Source organism: Tursiops truncatus, chromosome 2 (genome assembly GCF_011762595.2).
Source record: "Tursiops truncatus isolate mTurTru1 chromosome 2, mTurTru1.mat.Y, whole genome shotgun sequence".
In the NCBI taxonomy this organism is placed as follows: domain Eukaryota; kingdom Metazoa; phylum Chordata; class Mammalia; order Artiodactyla; family Delphinidae; genus Tursiops; species Tursiops truncatus.
Genome location: NC_047035.1, coordinates 157,434,779 through 157,458,925, shown reverse-complemented (window position 1 = coordinate 157,458,925; position 24,147 = coordinate 157,434,779). Strand labels below are relative to the sequence as shown.

The 24,147-nt window shown below is 38.1% G+C and overlaps 1 protein-coding gene across 15 annotated transcripts in view; it reads left to right on the top strand.

Annotated features, from left to right (window-relative positions):
* The window catches only part of ANKRD26 (ankyrin repeat domain containing 26), a 92,271-nt gene that overhangs the window by 14,305 nt on the left and 53,819 nt on the right, over positions 1-24,147 (top strand). For 11 of the 15 annotated variants that reach the window (XM_073801568.1, XM_019933278.3, XM_073801565.1 and 8 more), the window contains 11 exons: positions 2,972-3,042; positions 7,638-7,671; positions 10,103-10,175; positions 11,060-11,120; positions 11,210-11,409; positions 14,755-14,881; positions 15,184-15,245; positions 18,107-18,200; positions 20,241-20,339; positions 20,958-20,986; positions 21,079-21,151. In XM_073801568.1, coding sequence (XP_073657669.1) covers positions 2,972-3,042; positions 7,638-7,671; positions 10,103-10,175; positions 11,060-11,120; positions 11,210-11,409; positions 14,755-14,881; positions 15,184-15,245; positions 18,107-18,200; positions 20,241-20,339; positions 20,958-20,986; positions 21,079-21,151 — 923 coding nt within the window. Of the gene's footprint in view, positions 1-647; positions 786-2,971; positions 3,043-7,637; positions 7,672-10,102; positions 10,176-11,059; positions 11,121-11,209; positions 11,410-14,754; positions 14,882-15,183; positions 15,246-18,106; positions 18,201-20,240; positions 20,340-20,957; positions 20,987-21,078; positions 21,152-24,147 lie in introns of all 15 variants that reach the window. The other 4 variants (XM_073801566.1, XM_019933276.3, XM_073801563.1 and 1 more) reach the window with 2 other exon arrangements.

The window sequence follows — 24,147 nt, the reverse complement described above, 5'->3', positions numbered from 1 at the left end:
TAAGGAGGAAAGTGATGGGCTTTAGATTCAGACTGGGTTTAATTCCTGGTTTTCCTATTTACTAGGTGTATGACCCTGGGAACGTTACTTATTATCAGCAAATATGTTTCCTGATATGAAAAGGAGGATAGTAGTATATCCTTCAAGGGTGGTTGTGTGGAAGAAAGGTTACATATATAGTATTTCATTTAGTGCCTAGCACATGCTTATCAGCAACATTAACTGCAACCATGACTATTTTTATTTCATTATTATTAATATTATTGTTTTAAGCCTGCACATAGCTTTTCCTTAACCTGACCTCTAGCTGATTTTGAAGTATAATACAACAGACTAAGGAAGAAATGGGGAATTCTTCCTTTATATACTCACCTGCTTCAGATAAGTGACCTCAGCATAGTTTCTTGTCCATCAAGGACTTTAAATTAGCAATTTCTTCTACATGCCATCCGAGTGGGACAGGAGGCTTCTTTTTTGTCCCTTCATTTTAGCCTTGGAGGCAATTTACAAAGATGAACCCTTGAATATGTAAATGGTCAGTTCTGCATGGATGGGCAAGATATTAACTTGGTAAAGTATATCAAATTAGCTGTTAAAGTAAGTTAGCTAAAGTTCCTAAGGGTGAAGTTATCTCTCTGTTATTTTAGAACAGCTCTCATACTTGCTGTAAACTATGAATCAACAAATATAGTCAGGCTTCTTCTTCAGCAAGGTATTGATGTCTTTTCTCAAGATATCTATGGATGGACCGCAGAAGAATATGCTCTTATTAGTGGTTTTAATATGTAAGTGTTTACATTAAAATGCCAGTTATCACTAAACTGTGGTTAAAAATAATTTAACTGTTACTTGTTATGTGACAGGTGAGAGTTCTCGTTTGGTGCAGGCAGCTTGGGAATGGTGGTGAGATGTTCCCCATCATCAGCTGGAAACCAGCGGAAAGGCCAGACTAGTTAGATGTAGCAGTGGGCACAGGGTTCTTTATCTCAGGACTTTAAGACTTTATATCCTTAAAGATCCTAACATTATCCATTTCATTCCAAGTGTAACCCCTATGCATGGGGTACAAGTAGTGTCACAGCTCTGATTTTTCTAACTTGTTATTTGGGTCTTGAAGTGTTTAGTTCAGCAGACTATCCTATATTTTCTCTTGGGGACTTACTTCTATACTCTCCCTCTTAAATTTTGCAAGAACCTAAGGGATTCCCTAAGATCAAAGAGACAGTCTTCTTCCACAAGTCATTTGGAGGGGGAAAAAAGGGCATTCTCATCATTCTGTTGATTGCATTGATTCTATTGCTGCAGTGTTGCTACTAAAACTGGTCTTAGCAGGGTCTCCTTGGCAGCTGGATCTGGAGTCTGGATGTTGCTCTATAAAGACCTTTAATAACTTTAAAAGAAAAAAGAAACTGGTCCTGCAGTCGGGTCACGATCGACCTTTGCTCCCAGGATGCCCATGCTGATCCAGATTCCTCAGTCTTCATGGTGATGCACACTTAGACTTCAAAGTGACAACTTTTTTAGTTCTCATACATATGCCTGTAGCTCAGCCACTGTTTCAAAGCACCAGCACCCAGTTCTGGCACCTGGGCCTCCTAGCTTTAGCCACACACACCCTCCCCGACACACTCAAAAACCTTATGTAGAGCCCACGTCTTAGCCCAGATCTTCACGATGAGTTACCCTTTGAGGCTCTTGTCTTTTCTGCTAGCAGATGTCAATGGGAACTGTTTTAGGCTTTCTGAGAGGTTCAAATGCTCCTGCCGGGAGAGAGCTGACTTTCCTTTTTCCTTTGTTACCAGACCTGGACCTCAAGGCTGCTTTCTATCCTGTGGGCCACTTTTTCTTAGGTCGTGGAAGGTCCCATATCCTCCTCCTCAGAGTAGTGGGTGCCAGCTTGCCTGAGACTCCGTAACTGAGGTTGGCCCCTCAAGTGATCTGTTTTCCATGATAATGAAAATCTTCTAAATGATTTACATCTGCCTCAACCTTCAAAGTATTTTCAGATTCTGCCTCATAAGGAACCCATTCACCAGAAATCCCTGAATCTCAAGTAGGTTAGTTGGCATTAGGAGAGGTAAGCCCTGTCCAGGACTTGTCAGCATCCATTGTAAAAGTAGGGTTATGTCTTCCAAGTGAATTGGAGATGAACATGGAGCTTAAGCATCATTCTAAGAAAGATCTGTTGGTTCAGAGTTTGAGTAGGTAGAGAAGGAGTAGTAGTGGTCCAAGCCAGGTCTGACCTTTGATTAGTTTTCTACTCTTGGTGCGATTAGCTGCGATAATGGGGGACAGTTATGTTATCTAATTTAATGAGGTCATATATTTATAAATACATTCAGTTACAAATTATAGAATAGCTGAGAGTCCTTGAATTACAAACCACAAAGAAAGGACAGCTAATCACCCTGATTACTGACATTTTTCCTGAAAACTGCAACATTAGAATGTTAAACCTATGAAAAGACACACACATTGGGTTTTTAATATGATTTTTTAAAGTTAATTTATATATTATTTATTTTTGGTTGCATTGGGTCTTTGTTGCTGTGCACGGGCTTCCTCTGGTTGTGGTGAGCGAGGGCTACTCTTTGTTGCAGTGTGCGGACTTCTCATTGCGGTGGCTTCTCTTGTTGTGGAGTTCGGGCTCTAGGCGTGTGGGCTTCAGTAGTTGCGGCGCATGGGCCCAGTAGTGGCTCGTGGGCTCTAGAGCTCTGGGTCAGTAGTTGTGGCGCACGGGCTTAGTTGCTCCGTGGCATGTGGGATCTTCCCGGACCAGGGCTCGAACCCGTGTCCCCTGCAATGGCAGGCGGATTCTTAACCACTGCACCACCAGGAAGGTCCCACAATTGAAGTTTTGATAATAGCTCTGACATTGTCTGAAGTGATCTAAGAATTTAATATATTTGGTAATTGTTTTTCATATTAGTATTAAAATAGTAATATTATTTATCACATTTTTAATACATAGCAATCGCCAACTGATTTCTGAATATAAAGAAGAAAAGAGACCTAAAACTCCTTCTCAAAATAGCAACCCAGGTAAGACGTCTGATAGTGAATCACTCTTGGTGACCCTACCATAGATAAAGTAAGAGTGAGGAAGTTTTAATAATGAAAAAGCAATGAAAAAAACCAGTGTGTAAACTGCATGTATATTTTTATTTTTTTAATTAATTTCTTAATAGTCTAGTATTCAGAATTGTTTAAGAAGTTAATTGTAGGTAATTTAAAATCAGAGACAGTATTGTCTGAAAAGAAATCCACATATTTAATCATGGCGCCTAAAATCCCATATTATATCTTTGTGTAAATAAGAAAAAAGATTTTTCGGTTAGTATGTTGTATGTTTCCTCTATGATCACGTGAATATTAGTTATTGTATAGTGATTAGCCTCACTAAAAAAGTTACCAACTTTAAGCCTGGGAACTCAACAGTACCTTCCTGGTACTTTAAACAGATGGCAAACAAGAAGAACTGCAAAGCTGAGCCAGTGTGCAGCGTACCAAGAAGAGATTATTTTTGAAAGATACCTACTGATAGTACAGAAGTCAGAAAAGCAATGCCTGGTAGAGAAGCACTGGTTATTTTCCATATTATTGTATCAGCGAGGTCTCGCTATTACCAACTTCATTCCTCACAAGTCCAAACAGAGTGAGATAGGCTGACTTCATCAGAACCAGATGTTTCTTCTGTGTGTTGGATAATTGTCATGACACTATAATTTTGTTAGAACGAGATGCTCTGTTGCCATTAGTTAAAGGATTATCATAATATTCAAATAGCCCAACTGGAGACTCAGCAAATTCTAATAAAAGCACAAAAATACTTCACATTAAGAAAAACACTATTGTGTTCCCTAGATGTGGCACCTAGCGCGTTGTACAATCTGTATGAGGACACCTCTAACATAGTAGACCTCTGTCCATCAAAGAACTTCTGTAGGTTGGTTTTACACGTTAGAGGAGATACAGAGATGAAATAGAGCTTTGGTCTTCAAGGTGCTCATAATAGAGTTGTCCCTGGTTAATTTCTGTATTTTTTTAAATGGAATTTTCAAAGAACGCATTTATTTATTTGTCCACAAATTAACTATCAAGTATCTTTTAGGTACTAGGCACTATTCTGATGTCACAGGATGCAAACATGTAAAAAACACAGTCCTTGGGCTTCCCTGGTGGCGCAGTGGTTGAGAGTCCACCTGCCGATGCAGGGGACACGGGTTCGTGACCCGGTCCGGGAGGATCTCACATGCTGCGGAGCGGCTGGGCCCGTGAGCCATGACCTCTGAGGCTGCGCGTCCGGAGCCTGTGCTCCACAACGGGAGAGGCCACAACAGTGAGAGGCCCACGTACCACAAAAAAAAATAAAACGAAACAAAACAACAACAACAAAAACACAGCCCTTGCCCTCCAGGAGCTTGTTATTATAATGATCATTTTCATTATTTAGTACACTTTATTCTGTGCTTACTATGTCCCAGAGCCCACTAGGAGTTTATAAATTGTCTTTATGTATTTTTTTAAATTGGTGTTTCATATGTGCCAGATATTTTAAGTCCATGGTGAGGGATTTGAGTTTTCAAAAGTGCATGGACCTTAAGGTAAGCGTGCAGAATGAGAAGTTTGCCAGGTAAAGAGGCAGAAGGACAGCGTTTGGCTGGAGGAACAGCTATCAAGATCACATGTTTTGCAGAAAGAACAGCAGTGCACAGGCTAAGATGTACGAGTGGACTTGGCAGGATTTATGAGCAGTTCAGTTTTGCTGGTGCAGAAAGGGTGCTGTGGGGATGGTTGGTAAAGAACACTTGAGGAGGGGCTGGAGAAAAGTAGGGCAGGCACTGAGCTCCATAGCGGGACAAAGGGAAGGTCTCCTGGGGACAATCTGAGTCACATACTGCAGGGATCCTCCTCTAGGAATTTGAGTACCAGCCAATAACGAAAAGATGTCAGTGGAATTATAAAGCCCTTAACTGAGGACTGAGGGTCTTGAGATGGAGGGAAGTAGCATTATTCCACATAGATCAGTTTCTTTTTTTTTTTTTTTAATATTTATTTTTTTTGGCTGCGTCAGGTCTTAGTTGTGGCGTGCAGGCCCCTTGTTGCAGCGTGTGGCCTTTTCTCTAGTTGTGGCGCGTGGTAGATCAGTTCCTATATTTGTTCATCTGAGTGTGCTAAATAAAACTCTCATTCAGAATAAAAACTAAAAAGGAAAAACAAAAAAAAGAAAAGTAGGAGAGAATGGTGGTGACGTTGCAAAAATTTTTTTAAATGAAAAATTCAAGGAGGGAGTATCAATTATATCAAGTAAAATTACTGAAAAGAAAGTTGGATTTAACTCTTAAAAGTTCTTTGGTGGTAACCTTTTCATAAGGACAATTTAAGAGTCATAACATCTACTTTTTACATGAGTGGTACTTCTGATGTCCAAATATGGAAAAATTATCACATCTACCAAGGTCCTACCTAAGTTTTTCATAACAGCCGCAGCTGCCCACCCAGGGTCAGCGAAAACAGTCTGGCCTGGTGAGTACGCTTGCCCGCGTCTTCCCAGAGTTGTCAAAACCTGGGAGTGGGACTTCCCTGGTGGTCTAGTGGTTAAGACTCCTTGCTTCCACTGCAGAGGGCATGGGTTTGATCCCTGGGGAACTAAGATCCTGCATGCCACTCGGTGTGGCCACAGAAACAAAAACAAAACAAAAAACCTGAGAGTCAACTGTGAGGAATTAAACGCTGCTTAGTTGGAGAAAATTAACTGATCTTTTCATTTTCTTTATAGGAACTTGCATACTTTAGAACATATTATCAATCATCAGAATTCTTTGGTTTTTTTCTGGTTGAAATAGGATTGTTGCTTGTTTCAATTAGTTTCTGACGTCACTGTTTCATCTATCCCTTTTATGCCTTTATTCAAATGGATATAGAAATACAGGAATCTCCAAGGCAAATATCAAGAAAAACAAATTTGAGGAAGGTTATTCTGTGAAATAACCTGACTGTAATCACATATAACACGTCAACCCAAATAATACAGACTTCATGTAAACAGTGCAACTGTTTGAGAGGTTCCCCAAACCACACCAGGTTTGGCTCTTCCATAGAACTCCCAGGACTCAGCATGTGGTTGTACTCATGCTTGTGATTTATTACAGTGAAAGAATACCAAGCAAAATTAGCAAAGGGAAAAGGCGCACGGTGCAAAGTCTGCAGGACACCAGGCGCAAGCTTGCAGGTGTTCTCTCCCCGTGGAGTTACTGCATGTACTTCATTCCCCCAGCATCAGATTATGACAACACATGTGAAATGTTGTCCAGCAGTACCAGAGTCTCTCCCTCCCTCCTTCCCTCCCTCCCTTTTTTGTTCATCAGCTTAAGATACGATGACATATGCCTTACAAGCTGAAGAAGCATGATTTCTATAATCATTTGCCACATAATGGGAAGGGTTGAGAAAAATGACATCCCTCACGACTACACAGCACTAACTGTTTGGACCGTGCTGCTCTATGTGGTGGGTCCAGATAGACTCTTGAGCAATGGAAGGACACAGTCTCAAGAGATTATACTTTTAAAATGTATATATATTTAACACTTAAAAAAAATTCAACTTCTCCATCCTTACCATCCAGTTGACCCCATTTGCCCTTCCCTGCCTCCCTTTCAGGAGATTATCCTTTATAAAACTGGAATTACAAAGTCTTTCATGCTTATCTTGCAATTGGAAATAGGGCCAGAAAGAGTTTGTTTCCTGTGTTTTGCCGTGCTCTAAAGTACAGTGCCTGTAGACCAGGCTTCCTTGTGACAGGGCGTTTTTACCCTGAACTGAAGAGCCGGAGAAGTTGTGTTACGTGATGGCAAAATACATATATTCTCTATGCACTGCTCTGAGTGATGGAAGTCCAGAAATATCATGCTATTTAAGTTTGCTATTGTCAGTTTATGGTACTGATCCTACTAATGATATCATTTTCTGTCAGTCTCACAGTTTGGTTAGGATTATGGTCATTGTAAACAGCACTTCACTTTTAGGTATCAAATTTTGATAAGTACTGTTCCTTTTTTTTTTTTTTTGCATTTGATAAATGTAAAGGTGGGGAAATGGCTCTCATGCATAATTGCCTAGCAGTGGTATAATCAGCATTCACTCTAGTATACTCTCCAGGTGTGGTTCCAAAGGAATACTTTTTTTAAAAAAATTAATTAATTAATTATTTTTATTTTTGGCTGCGTTGAGTCTTCGTTGCTGCACGCAGGCTTTCTCTAGTTGCGGGAGTGGGAGCTAACCTTTGTTGCATCACGCGGGCTTCTCATTGTGGTGGCTTCTGTTGCAGAGCACAGGCTCTAGGCATGCAGGCTTCAGTAGTTGCAGCACGCGGGCTCAGTAGTTGTGGCTCGCGGGCTCTAGAGCACAGGCTCAGTAGTGTGGCGCATGCGCTTAGTTGCTCCACAGCATGTGGGATCTTCCCGGACCAGGGCTCGAACCCGTGTCCCCTGCATTGGCAGGCGGATTCTCAACCACTGCGCCACCAGGGAAGCCCGCAGAGGAATACTTTTTAACAAAGCATCAGTCTTACACTTTTAATATTCTGTATTTTTCTATTGTTGATTTAAAATGTGTTTTACTTTTTCCTTTAATAGTGGATGAGAGTTCTGAAGAAGAGTCTTTAAGCAGGTAGGATTTTATGGATTTTTAAAACTTGTGTGTTTAACTAAGGGAACATGGAGAAAAGAAACTAATGTTTGTTGAGTGTTCTACTCTGGGTTAAACACTGTATTATGTGCTTAAATTTGTTACATCATAAAGTCATCACAACCGCTTTGCAAAGTAGCTGTGCTATATAGCTTACTTTATTAATTAGGCAGCTGTGGTTTGGAAGGCTTGGTTAATTGACCCATGATTCCATAGTCAACAAGTTGCTGACCTGTGATGTGACGGTCAGCCCCAGATCCACTCTCATGTCCCTCAGCAGAGATTGATAAGTACCCATATAGCACTGGGGTCAAGATACAGACCCAAATCAGATCAACTCAGAAAGTCAGATTTAGTTATGTATTAACTCTGATTTAGAGTTTTCCTAAGAAACCTGGTTAGTCCAAGCCTTTGTCCTGATATATTTGACAATTGCAGTGGTAACTAGTACCTTGTATTTACCATTAAGGAGTTATGGCAGATCTCAGGTAGTTCAGACCTCAGAACCATAGGGTTTTATACAAGCAAGACCTCATTAGGCAGGTCTTCTTAGATATAACGATGTCTACTCTCCTTAAGGTGAATTAGTTTTCTATAAGAGAAGAGTATCTGCCTATAGACCATGTTATGTTAATTAAATTCAACATCTACATAGAGCATCTGTCTAGTTGATTTCTCTACTTACTGCCTTCCCAGTCTGGTTTTGGTTTTCCCTTCAGGGTAGTACCCTTGCCTGGTTTTCTGAAGTTTTTTCTTAGAGTCTTTTTTCTTTTCTTTTCTTAAATAAATAAATTTGTTTATTTTTGGCTGCATTGGGTCTTCGTTGCTGCGTGCAGGCTTTCTCTAGTTGCGGCGAGCAGGGGCTACTCTTCGTTGTGGTGCACGGGCTTCTCATTGCAGTGGCTTCTCTTGTTGCGGAGTGCTCGGGCTTCAGTAGTTGTGGCACGTGGGCTCAGTAGCTGTGGCTCATGGACTCTAGAGTGCAGGCTCAATAGTGTGGCGCATGGGCTTAGTTGCTCCGGGGCATGTGGGATCTTCCCAGACCAGGGCTCGAACCCGTGTCCCCTGCATTGGCAGGCGGATTCTTAACTACTGTGCCACCAGGGAAGTCCCGAGCCCATCCTTGATTCAGGAACCATTGCCTTCACAGGCTGAAATCTTAAAGGTTGGAGGCTGCTATTGAGCAGGCCTCAGGGGTGAGGCACAGGGGTGATTTGGGAGGGGAGCCTATAGGAAGGAAGATATTTAGGCAGTACATAGGGAAAGAGAGGCACAGCTGCCAGGACTCTGTTTCTACAGCACTGTCTCTGCTTGGGGATCTGAGTGCCTATGAGGGTTTTTAAGAGCTAGCTATTTATGTGGACCTGAATAAGGCAGGACCTCTATAGGAAAACTAAGTAGACTTTATAATTTTTAATGTTTTAATCTCTCTGGGAATAGTTTAACATATAAATTAAACATATAAATTTGTTCTTTGACTTTTGTACATTTAACTTGCAAACATTTCAGGGGACTCCCTGTACTGTTTTAGAGTAAAGGGGAGGAATGGGGCCTTCTTTTTTTTTTTTAATAAATTTATTTATTTATTTATTTAATTTTTGGCTGTATCGGGGTCTTCATTGCTGCGTGCGGGCTTTCTCTAGTTGCGGCGAGTGGGGGCTACTCTTCGTTGTGGTGCGCGGGCTTGTCATTGTGGTGGCTTCTCTTGTTGCAGAGCATGGGCTCTAGGCGTGCGGGCTTCAGTAGTGGTGGCGTGTGGGCTCAGTAGTTGTGGCTCGTGGGCGCTAGAGTGAAGGCTCAGTAGTTGTGGTGCACGGGCTTAGCCGCTCCGCAGCATGTGGGATCTTCCTGGGCCGGGGCTCGAACCCGTGTCCCCTGCATTGGCAGGTGGATTCTTAACAACTGTGCCATCAGGATAGCCCGGGCAGCCTTCTTTAATAAGTGGTTTCCCTGCTGGAGAACCAAGACTGCCATTTTTGACGGACACAGATTAGTCTTTGAACCAGGCACGGACAATGGAGAAGGAACAGCATATCCTTCTACTTTATTTTAGGTCATCAGGTTTGTTCCAGTTCTGGTAAACAAAAGTTATGTTACCCATTAATTGGGTTTTCAGTTCAGGTTTTAGGACTTTTGGTGGAAACAAATTATTCTCAGGCTCTGCCAGTATATTGGCTGTCACTCTTTGTTATGGGAACTAAGAATGGGTCTTAGCTAGATATTTCATAGGTTGGGAGAGATGGAAGCAGAAATAGGTAACTAAAAGCTTTTCTAAAACAGAGGCCACATTTTAATGATGTCAAGAAACATCATTTAATATATAGGCAACCAACCTTTCACTTGATTTTTGTTTGTTTGTTTTTGGTTAAAGAAATGAAGTCACTCATTTTTGTTATATATTTTTGCTCTGAAGGCTTTCCAACAAACCTGGTGTTGATGATTCATGGCCTACATCAGACGATGAAGACTTAGATTTTGATACCAAGGTAAAGTTCTCTCCTGTGAAATTAGTTTTCCTGCTTTGAATTTAGTTTTGTGTAGTATTAACTTCTAAAGTTTAGCAGTGGTCTACCTCTCATTGTTTTATGTTTGTAATAGAAAGTTGGTCAGAGCAAACCATTTTATAAAAATATGACTAGTTGAATTTTTTTTTTACTTTGCTAAATACTGAAGGTCGGGGCTGAAGAGAAAATGGGCTGGGAAGTAGAGAGTGACAGGAAAAGTGTATTGGGAAGCGCTTTCCCACAAGGGAGGAAATACGAAATTTGGTCAAGCATAAGGATTCTTACTGTGACTTTTCAGCCATGCTGACGTGATTTATATAATACTCATGCTTAAATGAAATCTTTAGTGGATACAGTTACTTACTGAAATAATCATAGAATTTTCCTGGGGCCTTTCAGTTCCAAAACTATTTAGCATATATCATCTAGTTCTTTTTTCTTGGACAATTTTTATTTTGGTATCATAGAGTTGTTAGGAGAGAGCTTTGTTTTTCTCTGTTTCTGTCTTTGGTTCTGCATTAAGCCTAAAATAACAGTTGAAATTATGGAAATTTAGAAATTAAAATTCTGTTTCTCAAAATCCATATTATGAAGGGATTTTGCTGTGTTTTCTCAAGCATTCCATTAGCGTATATTCAGGGAATTCCCTGGTTGTCCAGTGGTTAGGACTCCACGCTCTCACTGCCAAGGACCCAGGTTCAATCCCTGGTTGGGGAATTAAGATCCCGCAAGTGGAGCAGGATCTTAGTTCCCCGACCAGGGGTTGAACCTGCGCCCACTGCAGTGGAAGCATGGAGTTTTAACCACTTGATCGCCAGGGAATTCCCAATACTTCTTATTCTTAAAGCTCTTGTTTTCTTCTCTAGAATGTCCTGAAACCAAGCTTAACAAAGCTAATGAGTGCTTCTTGGCAATCCAAGAAAAACAGTAAGTTATTTGAAGACTGTCCTTCTTGTGTTATTCACTGATTTGAAATTACAGATGTTCTCATGTACTCCACTTTGTTTTCACTATAGTAGAAGCAAAATGTGGCATCGTGAGGCCAGAGAAGAGAACCTTCTTTGAGGACAATAGTTCTGATAGTGAAAATGAAGATGTGGTCGAAACCTTTCCCAAACCATCAATCAGACTCCAGGGTGTCTCTCATCCTGCTTTCCCATCACCTGAACCTCTCCCAAAACCTCTCAAGTCTTTAGCAGGCCTTGGTCTTACAAAGGTAAGTTGTTCTGTTTTGTTTTTAACTTTTTTTTTTCTGTGCTTTTTCACATACCAGACCCCTGATTCTTACAGTGATGAAAAGAATCCCTTACAGAAATGGAATTCCTCAAGATCACGATAGAAAACAGTGTAACAACAAGAGCAACACATGTGCAGGATTGAGATTTATGAACGTTGGTGGCAGTAAACCATTCTGAAGTACGCCATTATGAAAGGAAAGAATTAGAAAGCAACTAGAAAGAACAGCTAGATGAATATGCAGATGGGGAGGGGGATGAAGGGGAAGAATTCATTTAAGAAGGACAAGGTGAATTTAAAGATTGAATGAGGGTCAAGATGAGAGAGATTATTATACAAACACAACAGAAATAGTGGGGTTAAGTGAGAGCAGGAACTCTATAAAATATGATAGAAATTATTTCAAATTCACATTAACAAGAGAAAGTCAGGTCATGGGAAAAAATGCTCATACTCTTTTGAATGACATATAGTTGATTTTTATGAAGAACTGAAAGAGAATTTGATCCTAACCTTTTTTGATTGTTCTTTTTTAATTGAAGTATAATTGATTTACAATATTGTGTTAGTTTCAGGTGTATAGCAAAATGACTTGGTTATACATATGTATGTATCTGTATTATTTTTTTTTCAATTCTTTTCCATTATAGTTTATTACAAGGTATTGAATATAGTTCCATGTGGAAGTTAGTTTTAATCTGAAGTTTTTTCCTTTTTAAAAAATTCTCACTTTTAAATTAATAAGGTTATGTCTTATATTTAATCTAGCAAAACCCTTGTTCATAGATAATGCAAGATGAGCTCTGTTTTAGACCTTATCAGATTTATTTTGAATTAAGAATTTTTGGCCCTTCTCCTTCTTGTGGTTTCTTACTTACTGTTTGGTATATACTTAACTTACTTAACTAATTTATCTTACTGTTTGGTATCATCTTGGTAGGCATTTTAGATCTTTTTGAGAATAGACAGAGAGGAAATAAATAAGTATTTTATCTAGTTTTTCACTAAGATTATAATTTCTAATTATGTAAATGAGGTTCTTAATTTCAAGTCATTAAATGAGAAAATTTTAAACTGCCACAGTCTTAAAGAAAAAAATATAGAAATCATTTTTTCTGGAGAGATTCTGATTTATCTTTTCCTAGTAATATCTGTACATAATGGGCACATATACACGCATCAAATGAATGAAATCACAATTTATGATTTTTTTCTAATATAAACTACTTATTATTATAAAATAATAAGGAAGGAAAAATTACCAGCAGAGTGTACAAAATTATCTCTGGAAGACAATTTTTTACTTTTTAAAATATCTCCAGCAATAGGTACATTTCATGTTATTCTTGAGAAACTTTATTAACTTCAGTATTTATAGTTAAACTAGCATGTAAATATTTTGTTATACAAGTTAAACTAACATGTAAATTCTTTCATATCTAAAACTCAGGAATCCTGGTTACTTGATTTTTTAGTCCCTTTGTTCTTCCCTCGTGTGAATATTGGGTCCTGTTTGTTAATCATAGATGTATCTGAGAACTTTTAAATCTCCAACTTGGATAATCATAGTTTTACTAATTTTTTTTAGTACTAAATCATTTCCCCAATCTTTAACTGCCATTCTATAAGGCGTAGATAGGAAGAGTTATTAGCGTGCTGTTCACAGGTGAATAAGAAAATCATGTGAATTTTAAAATAGGGTTTTATGTTTCTTCTGTACATCATAGTAGTACTTAAAAATGCCTTATAATTCCATAATCACATAAACATTCTCTTCTACAATTTTTTTTTTTTTTTTTTTTTTTTTTTTGCGGTACACGGGCCTCTCACTGTTGTGGCCTCTCCCGTTGCGGAGCACAGGCTCCGGACGCGCAGGCTCAGCGGCCAGGGCTCACGGGCCCAGCCGCTCCGCGGCATGTGGGATCTTCCCGGACCGGGGCACGAACCCGCGTCCCCTGCATCGGCAGGCAGACTCTCAACCACTGTGCCACCAGGGAAGCCCTCTTCTACAATTTAAAACTTGTCTTTTAAGATTAATTTTTGAAAAGGAATCTTCTTGTAGTCTCTTGAGTTGGTGTTTTACAATTAAATCTTTTCATTAATCTTAAAAATGCTTATTGCTATTATATCCCAGAAATGAATATTTGCACATATTCATGAAAGAGTATATTTTATATCCTTAAACAAATGTTGCAATATATAATCGAAAAATTGAAGCTCATAGTTTTCTTCCCCAGTCTTGTTTATATTTTCAAAAGTTCAGAACTCTGCATAGGTTTGCATCATTTAATTATACCAGGTTAGTATATTTTACAGATATTTATCTTAACATCATATGCTTTTCCTGAACAAGTTTATCTATTACTAATCCAAATGCATTTATCCAAATCTTTCTTCTAAGTCCCCTGGGTGCCTCAAATTTCTTATGCCCCAAGCTGAAGACATTGTCCCTGATGCTTTCCTCTTTCCTGACTCTTTGTAAGCTACTCTGTCATCTGTCTTCCCCATCCTAGTAGATAACATCACTGAAATACCGAAGCAGGACAAATCCTGGACTCCATCCCTCCCTGAAATCACCACATCCTGTTGCTCATCAAGTTCAGTATTTTCTACCTGCTTACCATTTTTCATTTCCTATTACTTTCTCACTTATAATTTTGAAATGCTCTTTTCTAGTTTTGCTCCCCTGATGTTCATCTTTATGTTGCTGCCAGAGTGACCTTTCTAAAATATATTTGTGAAGATGTAACGCCTCTACTTATGTAGTGGATCCCCATCACGTGAAGGAGAAAGTTCATGTTCTAGGAGGACACTTGCTTTTTTTGGTTTGGCTCTGATCCTCCAGTTTTGTCTCTCATTACCATTCCCGGTAACTGTGTTCTAGTTTTCCACGTGACTTGTTATGTTGTTTCACGCCTCGTCCTTTTGCTCAGGCTGCCCTTTCTAGAATCCCCTTCACATCCCCGCTCTACACTGTGTCTGTCTTTTAAGACACAGACCTGTCTTTGCAGCATTTCCTGAGCTACCCAGATACAGCTGACTCCTCTTTCCTTTGTGCCCTTCCTGTACTCTGTTCACATCAATTGTAGAGCTTTTGAATGATACTGTTCTCTTCTTACTTGTTTTCATGTAGCTCTACTTCTCCTAGAATACAAAGCAGAATCAGTCTTCTATTTATATTTCCAGCTTTTCTCCCAGGATAGTGCCTATGATTTGATAGATCCAGTAAATGTTTGTTGTCTTACTGATTGATTGAATGACCAAATGAATGAATATGATGTTTTCTGGAATTAGGTGTTTGTTTTATTTTGTTTTGTTTTTATAGGAAGGAGCAACAAATCCAGAAATTGGAGAAAAAGAAAATGATACTGATGTTGAAAGTGCTCCACAAGAGCAAATAGATCATAACAATTTGACTTCTTTTGATGGAGCACACAAAAATAATAGGAGTGGTAAGTTAGTGAATTTTTATGAATTTTTTTCTATGCTTAAAGGCTAGTATAAAAACATCTAAAGTCTGTAGATCGAAATATACTATCCATTTCTTTTTAAGTATGTTTCTTTTGCTCTATTTCTTCAGAAGTATCCCAACTACTACCAACTTTTTCTTCCTGAAAATGCCTCAACCCTCTGAAATTCTTTTCTGCTACTTTATTTGATTTAAATATTTGTGGATGGAGATAGACTTATACAGGTATTTAAAATTCATAGTAGTAAATGTTCTCATTAATGGATCTGTGGCTGCATTTTACAGATATGATGTCAGCATTAGGATTAGGAGAAGAGGAAGGTATAGAATCACCTTGGGATTCTGAGGTACTGTCTTCTATTATTTTTTTTTTTTATTTTAAAATATAAGCACTGAGTGATGTTAAAACATAAAAGGGAGGATGCTTTGACTTTACTTTCTCACCTTTGCATTTGCCCATCAAAATTTTTTCCTTATATTTTTAACCTGTAATTAATTAAATAATTGTGTGCTAAATATAATAACTACCACATAGTGCACTTTTGTTAATTTGCAGGATTCACCTAATGAAACCAGTGTAGTATAGAGCAAAAACCAAGGCTTAGAAGTCATAAGGAATCAGTTTGGGTTCTGAAGTTAAATTTATCTAAAAACTGAAGCATTATTCCAGGTCAGCCTATGGCCAAATGTATGTTTCTTTTTTCTTTTCTTTTTTTTTTAAATTTTTGTTGGAGTATAGTTGATTTACAATGTTGTGTTAGTTTCAGTTATACAGCAAAGTGAATCAGTTATACATACACATATATCCACTCTTTTTCGATTCCTTCCCCATATAGGCCATTACAGAGTATTCAGTAGAGTTCCCTGTGCTATATAGTAGGTCTTTATTATTGATCTATTTTATATATAGTAGGGTGTAGGTCAGTCCCAGTCTCCCAAGCAAATGTATGTTTCTTTGGTACATATGGATGTGTAAAACTCCTAGTGAGGTTCAGAGAGAAACAGGTTGAAATGTAGTTTTTTACCACTTAGACCTGAAAAAGATAGTGCCTGAGAATTAAAAGTATTATTACATTTGGATTGTCAAATAGATCTCCAAGGAACATTTCAAGAGAAGCAAAAGAGTGGGGAATAATAAGTATGTGGCGTTATAATAACAACAGTTTGGTTTAGCAATGTTTTAATAAGTACACACCATTTTGGATAAACTAGTGTGCGTTGAGTACCTTTATGGCAGCCGTACTTGAAGTAACGTAAATATAAAGTAATGATGACCTGTTGTAAAGTGACAGCTATGGAAAGAAATAAGAAGGGCCTGATCCGTTAGATATAGGCAGCTGCTGCAGTGATACAGCACTGTTTAAAGTCAAAAGACATGGTAGCATCCTGGTTCTGTCACTAGCTGTGGGATCTCGGAAAAACTTGTCTACCCTGGTTGAGCGTCAGTGACCTCCTTTGTAAAAATGGTACTGGTACCCACTTCTCAGGTATGTGTAGGGAACAGATGTGGTAACAGCTGTGAACACACACTGTAAACTGTAAAGGGTGCTATAGAAATGTAAGACAAAACTGATCACAGTCGCAATTAGTGACTCACTAAATGCTGGGATACTTTTTTAAAACCCGAAGGACAATAAAATGACAGTAGTGTTAAGAATAGGAAAATTAGAACGGGCATGTGGATTTCTAGTTTGGGGTATGTTAAGTTTCTATAGACTGTTATCGGAGATCTCCTATAGGTATCAAGTGCTTTGGTACTTGAGGTGCTCTCGACATTTTAAATGTTTTGATCTTAAATAAATTCCTGTCATTGAATACCAACTATGTGCTGGGCAGTTAGACACTGACTGTACCAATTGAGGGGTTAGGCTGTAGTGGTGGGAACATAAAACCAAACAGGAATCCTTTATAAGTCACTGTTAAGTCCTTCATGTAAAGAAAATGGAGAGGGCTTCCCTGGTGGCGCAGTGGTTGAGAGTCCGCCTGCTTATGCAGGGGACACGGGTTCGCGCCTCGGTCTGGGAAGATCCCATCATGCCGCGGAGCGGCTGGGCCCGTGAGCCATGGCCGCTGAGCCTGCGCGTCCGGAGCCTGTGCTCCACAACGGGAGAGGCCACAACAGTGAGAGGCCCGCGTACCGCAAAAAAAAAAAAAAAAAAGAAAATGGAGAATGTTAAGTTAGACAACATTGAGAGAGTTTGTAGTTAGGATGGGGATGGGAGTGGGAGTGGAATTTAGATAGTCAGAAAAGATCTGCATGTGAGAAAAGCTACCAAGGGGAGGATGGGAAGGAGCCTGTTATGTGAGGGTCCAGGGGAGGGACATTCTGAACAGAGAGAACAGCAGATCCCATCTGTTCGTCATTACACTCTCGCATCTTGGAATGACCAGGAAACAGGAAGTGGGGTAACTGTCCTTACAATCATTTTTATCATTGTTGTTGTATGTAGAAAGTAAAATGTGCATAGTAAAAGCTTGACACATTTAGATGATTAATAAATAAATGTTCTTATTCCCTTATTAAAGCTTGCTGTACTTTTTTGAAGAGTTGCATAACTATATTTAAATTTTTTGCTATTATTTAAACATAAAAGTTTTTCTTACTACTTCGCTATTTTATTCAACTAGTTTTCCTATCAATAAAAATTTTATCAAATAACAGATTCTTGTAAGCCCTTGTTTACCTAAATGAAGCAGCTTCTATAGTGTTCTGTTTATGCTCAACGTGACATACTTCGTGGTTTCTTTTCATGCCAAGTATATTATTTTAATACTAAAAAATTTCTGTCTTTAGAAATACTTTAAATTTATAGCAAGTGTACTTATTAAAGAATTTATGTAAATACATATTTTTTAAAAATACTCTCTTCTTTTGACAGGGAATGCAAAGTAGAGTTAGGTATTTTGAAGTTAATTCCTTGCTGAAATGTACCTGTAAGTCAGTATTCTGTCTGTGAAAATAATTCCTCTGGCTTTCCATGCTCAGTTTACAGAGTCAGTAGCCAAATGAGGATAAAAGATATACTTGATCTAGAGAGTGTATGTGAAGTTTTCTATTTAAATGTTTGAGTTTTCAAACCATGCTTCTCTTATTTTTAAATATAATTGCTTGTAAAGTAGGAAATTTTTAAAAAGTAGGGTATTTTCAGGTATTAGAAGGGGATTAGGAAATCTTTATGCAACTCATTAGTAATATCAATTTTAACAGAGTATCTCTGAGAGTCTTCCACAGAAGTATGTTGATCATTTATCTGGAGCTGCAGGTCAAAGAGGAAAAAGTATATTAAATGGACAAGTAGAAGGTAAGAACTGTATTTTGATGAAAAAGTCATTTGACAGCATGTTGATTTAAAATGGGAATTCTGATATATTCTAATAGCCAAGGAAAATCACCTGTCGGTTAAGAGGAAGAATCATTCCTCACACTGATTTCAAGTTGAACTGAGCCTGTCTCATTCTGGACAAGAAGTGCTGTATCAGAAGAACTAAGCAGCTACATCTTTTTTTCCAGTCAAAAATCCATCAACAGTTTTTAGGCAGTTTTTATTTGGCCAAAAAGCAGTGCTTGAATACTTAACTGTGTGCTGTGTTCTATTTAAGTTCTGACTGTCCAGATGTCCTTTTGTAGACAACATGCCATGATATAATCATCTATCTCCATGTCTGTTATCAAGTTACACTGTGAAGTGTGCCACCCTTTTGAGGTGGTCCTCAAAGACACAGTTTGCTTTTTGTTTAACCAAGTGACCTAAAGCATATACCTGAAGTTATATCATTTTTTATTCTAAAAAGCTATGCAGCTTATATTCTGAAGACTATTACAAAATATAACACTGTTGATGTAAAAAAAAAAAAGAAAGAAAATCACCTGTCAAATGCATAGTGAGGAAAAAGATGAGAAAAGGAGGGAAGCTGTGTATCTTATCTGGTGTCAGCCACAGATTAAATTGAGAGTCCCCTTTAAGGAGCTAAATTATTAATTCCGTTTCAAGGTACTCTACAACCTAAGGAAAGTTGGGAAATGAGGAAGAGGAAAGAAGGAGTAAAGAACGAGAGAGGCAGAGGTTACAGAGAGTAAATGAAGGAAAAGGAAGCAGGGGTCTGTGGAGGACGGTGGCAAAGTAAAATAGGTCTTTAGAAAAAGGAAGAGAAGAGTATTTGAAACGTGAGACAAATTTGAAGTGAGCTTCCAGCACCAAAACTTGTCAGAGACGAACAGTAAAGCTTTCCCACTCTTACTGTGGGAATGTAGAAGCAGACTCACAGATCAGAGTTTCTCAAATTTTAATTAGTCCCCTGGGGACCTTGTGAAAAGTGCACATGCTGAGCAGCAGGTCTGGGGTTGTGCATTTCTGACAAGCTCTCAGAGTAGCAAGGGTGTAGGCTTGCATTTAGAGAAATCTGGAAGAAGAGCCACTGGATAGTTCAAGACAGAACAGGATCAAGGAAAAGCATTATTTTCTTTTTCTTTCTGAGCGTGTTTATAGCCAGAGGGTAGCAAAGCGTTGAAGTAGAACTTATGGATGTAAGGTACCACTGCTAAGCAAAGAGGAAAAAAGAAGTGGTGGGGATGATCCATAAAAAGAATGTAAAAGGGGAAGAATTAAGACCACAGATCCAGAGACTACCTTTGAAGAGGAAAGAATATAGTGAAAGGAAAGAGGGAGGAAAGAAGGATGTTAGGGAGGTGATTGTGGAGGTGATGAGGAAACTTGAGAGAACTCTTGTTAGATGACTTCAGTGTATTTACCCTGAAACAAGGTTACGTCATTGCTGCCCCAGAGAATACTGGAAGCAGGAGTGGGTGCTAGAATTGAGGTAAACCCCAGCTCCTCCTTGTAACTATCAGGCATCAAAGATATATGTTGTGTTGGTATGTGTTATTCAAATGAGATTAATTTGAATATGGAAGCATTGGCTGTTTTTTTATTTTTTCAAGATAGGTTTTTTTTGTTTGTTTTTTTGGCTGCTCGGCTGGCATGTGGGATCCTAATTTCCCCGACCAGGGATTGAACCCATGTCCCCTGCAGTAGAAGCATGGGGTCTTAACCACTGGACCACCAGGGGAGTCCGTAAGATAGCTAATTTTTTGATGATAATTGTTTCACAAAAATCCTTTTAAACAGTAGCATGATATACTGAACCAAACTAATTTTGGAAACAAAAGAAATTAATAGGGTTCATTCCCTAAATGCTAAAATTGTTATTTTTAGTAAATACTACACTGATTTTGAAATATTAAAGATTTTTATTATCTAATAATTCTGTGGCAGTAAAATTTACTTTTTCCTTTTTGATAATCGTACTTCGATATTGAAAACTTATAATACATTATTTCTTAGATGTGCCTTATATACCTTCTTGCATGAGTGGATCGAGAAACTTTAAGATGACTAAACTAGAGGATCCAAGAAATGTAGGCATACCAGTAGCCCACATGGGTATGGAAAAAAAATGAATATTTTTATGAACTATTGTTCTACAAGTGTATATCCAAGCTGATCAGTTCATAACACGTTCTCTGATGAGAAATGTATTATACATTCAACTGAACTGTCATCCCAACTGTGCACTTCCTAAATTACAGGACAAATTGAAGAACATGATAAACACTTGTAGTATAATGGTGTAAATGATGCTGCCGTATTGCATTCAAGATATGCTGTTGCGTTTTACCATCAGCTTTCACATTTACCTTCTCGGGGTCATGATTTGTTCCTCTGATTAAAGATCACTTTTCTCCTCATCCATCAGCATGTTCACATTGGTACATGTGCATTTTTCTATTTTATAAAGGCTTTTGGAACATAATCTTACTTTTGAAATCTTAACTGCATGTTTTATTAAACCTGTACTCTTATTTTTTCTTCAGTATCTATAGTGAATTCATATGTCTGTCTTGTTGCCGTCCTAACCTCCCCCAAGAAACAAAACACCAAAACCTAAAGTATTCACTGCCAAGGCCAAGCATGAGGATTCTGCTCGGTACTAACTGCATGAATATATAGGTGGCTTTCATAGTGACGTGTACTTGATTCTATATCCCTTTTGCCTTTTAGATTCTCCTGAAGGATATCCTCACTTGAAGGTAAAAACTTATATTTTTATCTTGAATTATTAACTACAGATTGTATCAAATGTACATTATTTATTAATCAACTTGTTTCAAAACCCATTCAGCCTGCAGTTGGAGTGAAAGATTCTGTTCCTAATGAAACAGTAGGAATGAAGGATTTGCAAACATCCAGATCAGGTAAATTCTGCAGTGCAAATTTCCCTCTGGAGGGAGGTACGCTAAAATATTTGAAATGCTCACAGCCTTCATATTCCTAATTCTTTTTTCTTTTGTTTTTGCAAATTTAATTGAAGGATTTGACGTAAATAAGGCACATGTTATTGTTGGTATCCATGTTTTGAAAAAAGGATATTTACAAGAATAAGAAAAAGATATTTTTAAAATGTAAGCTTTAACTCACATGTTTCTATGTATGTTTCAATACCCTAAAGTTCTCAGTTTGGAATCTCTGTACTTCTTAGGGATTCTCAGAGGTAAATTATTAGATTCTAAGATTTTTCCAGTTTTATCAAATGCTTATTTGAATTCTGACCTTTACCTAGAGTAAAGCTTCACTTGCTAACATGTCAATTGTATTTCAACTTTAATTATTTCATTTTAGTGGTGTTACACGGATGAACTTAAGCCAACCAGATGTTTTGATTAGCAGACTCTGTGTGTCTGTCTCTGTGTGTGTGTGTGTGTGTGTGTGTGTGTGTGTGTGTGTGTGTGTTGGTCTTTGATTATTAAAAGTGGGGGAAAGTAATCATACCTTAATGACGATTTGCTAGACACAATCTTTTAAAACAGTAATTCTGAAAGTTTTTGGCTTTAAGATCCTTTTATTTATTTATTTGTTATTTTTTTATGAGGCAGATATAGGATCCTTTTATACTTTTAAAAATTATTGAGAATTCCAATGAACTTTTGTTTAAGTAGGTTGTATCTACTGATGTTTACTGTATTGGAAAATAAAACTGAAAAATTAAAAATACAAGCACACACAATCATACATTCTATTAGCCATTAGAACTATGATGTTATCACATATCTTGACTCTAGAAAACTCCACTGTACACCTAAAACAGAATGAGAATGGAAATAACGTTTACTGTTATTGTGAAAATAGTTTTGACCTCTTGGACCGCTTGAATGGTTAGGTCTTGGGACTCCAGGGATGCTCAGGTGACACTTGAGAACCACTGTTTTAAACCATTCACAGAGCTTATGGATGTGAAATGATAAAGGGACCCTTGTGATGAAACAGGATTTAAACTTTCACTTTTACATTTCTTGCTTTTTTCTTTGATTTGTCTTTTTTTTTTAGGTTTTTTTCTTTCTTTTTTTTTTTTATACAGCAGGTTCTTATTAGTCATCAATTTTATACACATCAGTGTATACATGTCAATCCCAATCACCCAATTCATCCCACCACCATCGCCAACCCCCCGTGGTTCTCCCCCCTTGGTATCCATACGTTTGTCCTCTACATCTGTGTCTCAATTTCTGCCCTGCAAACTGGTTCATCTGTACCATTTTTCTAGGTTCCACATATATGCGTTAATATACGATATTTGTTTTTCTCTTTCTGACTTACTTCACTCTGTATGACAGTCTCTGGATCCATCCACGTCTCAAAAAATGATCCAATTTTGTTCCTTTTTATGGCTGAGTAATATTCCATTGTATACATGTACCACATCTTCTTTATCCATTCGTCTGTCGATGGGCATTTAGGTTGCTTCCATGACCTGGCTATTGTAAATAGGGTTGCAGTGAACATTGGGGTGCATGTGTCTTTTTGAATTGTGGTTTTCTCTGGGTATATGCCCAGTAGTGGGATTGCTGGATCATATGGTAATTCTATTTTTAGTTTTTTAAGGAACCTCCATACTGTTCTCCATAGTGGCTGTATCAGTTTACATCCCCACCAACAGTGCAAGAGGGTTCTCTTTTCTCCACACCCTCTCCAGCATTTGTTGTTTGTAGATTTTCGGATAAAGCCCATTCTAACTGGTGTGAGTGAGGTGATACCTCATTGTAGTTTTGATTTGCATTTCTCTAATAATTAGTGACGTTGAGCAGCTTTTCATGTGCTTCTTGGCCATCTGTATGTCTTATTTGGAGAAATGTCAATTTAGGTCTTCTGCCCATTTTTGGATTGGGTTGTTTGTTTTTTTAATATTGAGCTGCATGAGCTGTTTACAGATTTTGGAGATTAATCCTTTGTCCACTGATTTGTTTGCAAATATTTTCTCCCATTCTGAGGGTTGTCTTTTCATTTTGTTTGTAGTTTCCTTTGCTTTGCAAAAGCTTTGAAGTTTCATTAGGTCCCATTTGCTTATTTTTGTTTTTATTTCCATTACTCTAGGAGGTGGATCAAAAAAGATCTTTCTGTGATTTATGTCAAAGAGTGTTCTTCCTACGTTTTCCTCTAAGAGATTTATAGTGTCCGGTCTTACATTTAGGTCTCTAATCCATTTTGAGTGTATTTTTGTGTATGGTGTTAGGGAGTGTTCTAATTTCATTCTTTTACATGTAACTGTCCAGTTTTCCCAGCACCACTTATTGAAGAGACTGTCTTTTCTCCATTGTATATCCTTGCCTCCTTTGTCATAGATTAGTTGACCATAGGTGCGTGGGTTTACCTCTGGGCTTCCTATCTTGTTCCATTGATCTGTGTTTCTGTTTTTGTGCTAGTACCATATTGTCTTGCTTACTGTAGCTTTGTAGTATACCCTGAAGTCAGAGAGTCTGATTCCTCCAGCTCCGTTTTTTTCCCTCAAAACGGTTTGTCTATTCGGGGTCTTTTGTGTCTCCATACCAATTTTAAGATTTTTTGTTCTAGTTCTGTAAAAAATGCCATTGGTAATTTGATAGGGATTGCTTTGAATCTGTAGATTGCTTTGGGTAGTATAGTCATTTTCACAATATTGATTCTTCCAATCCAAGAACATGCTATACCTCTCCATCTGTTTGTATCATCTTTAATTTCTTTCATCAGTGTCTTATAGTTTTCTGCATACAGGTCTTTTGTCTCCCTAGGTAGGTTTATTCCTAGGTATTTTATTCTTTTTGTTGCAGTGGTAAATGGGACTGTTTCCTTACTTTCTCTTTCAGATTTTTCATCATTAGTGTATAAGAATGCAAGAGATTTCTGTGCATTAATTTTGTATCCTGCAACTTTACCAGAT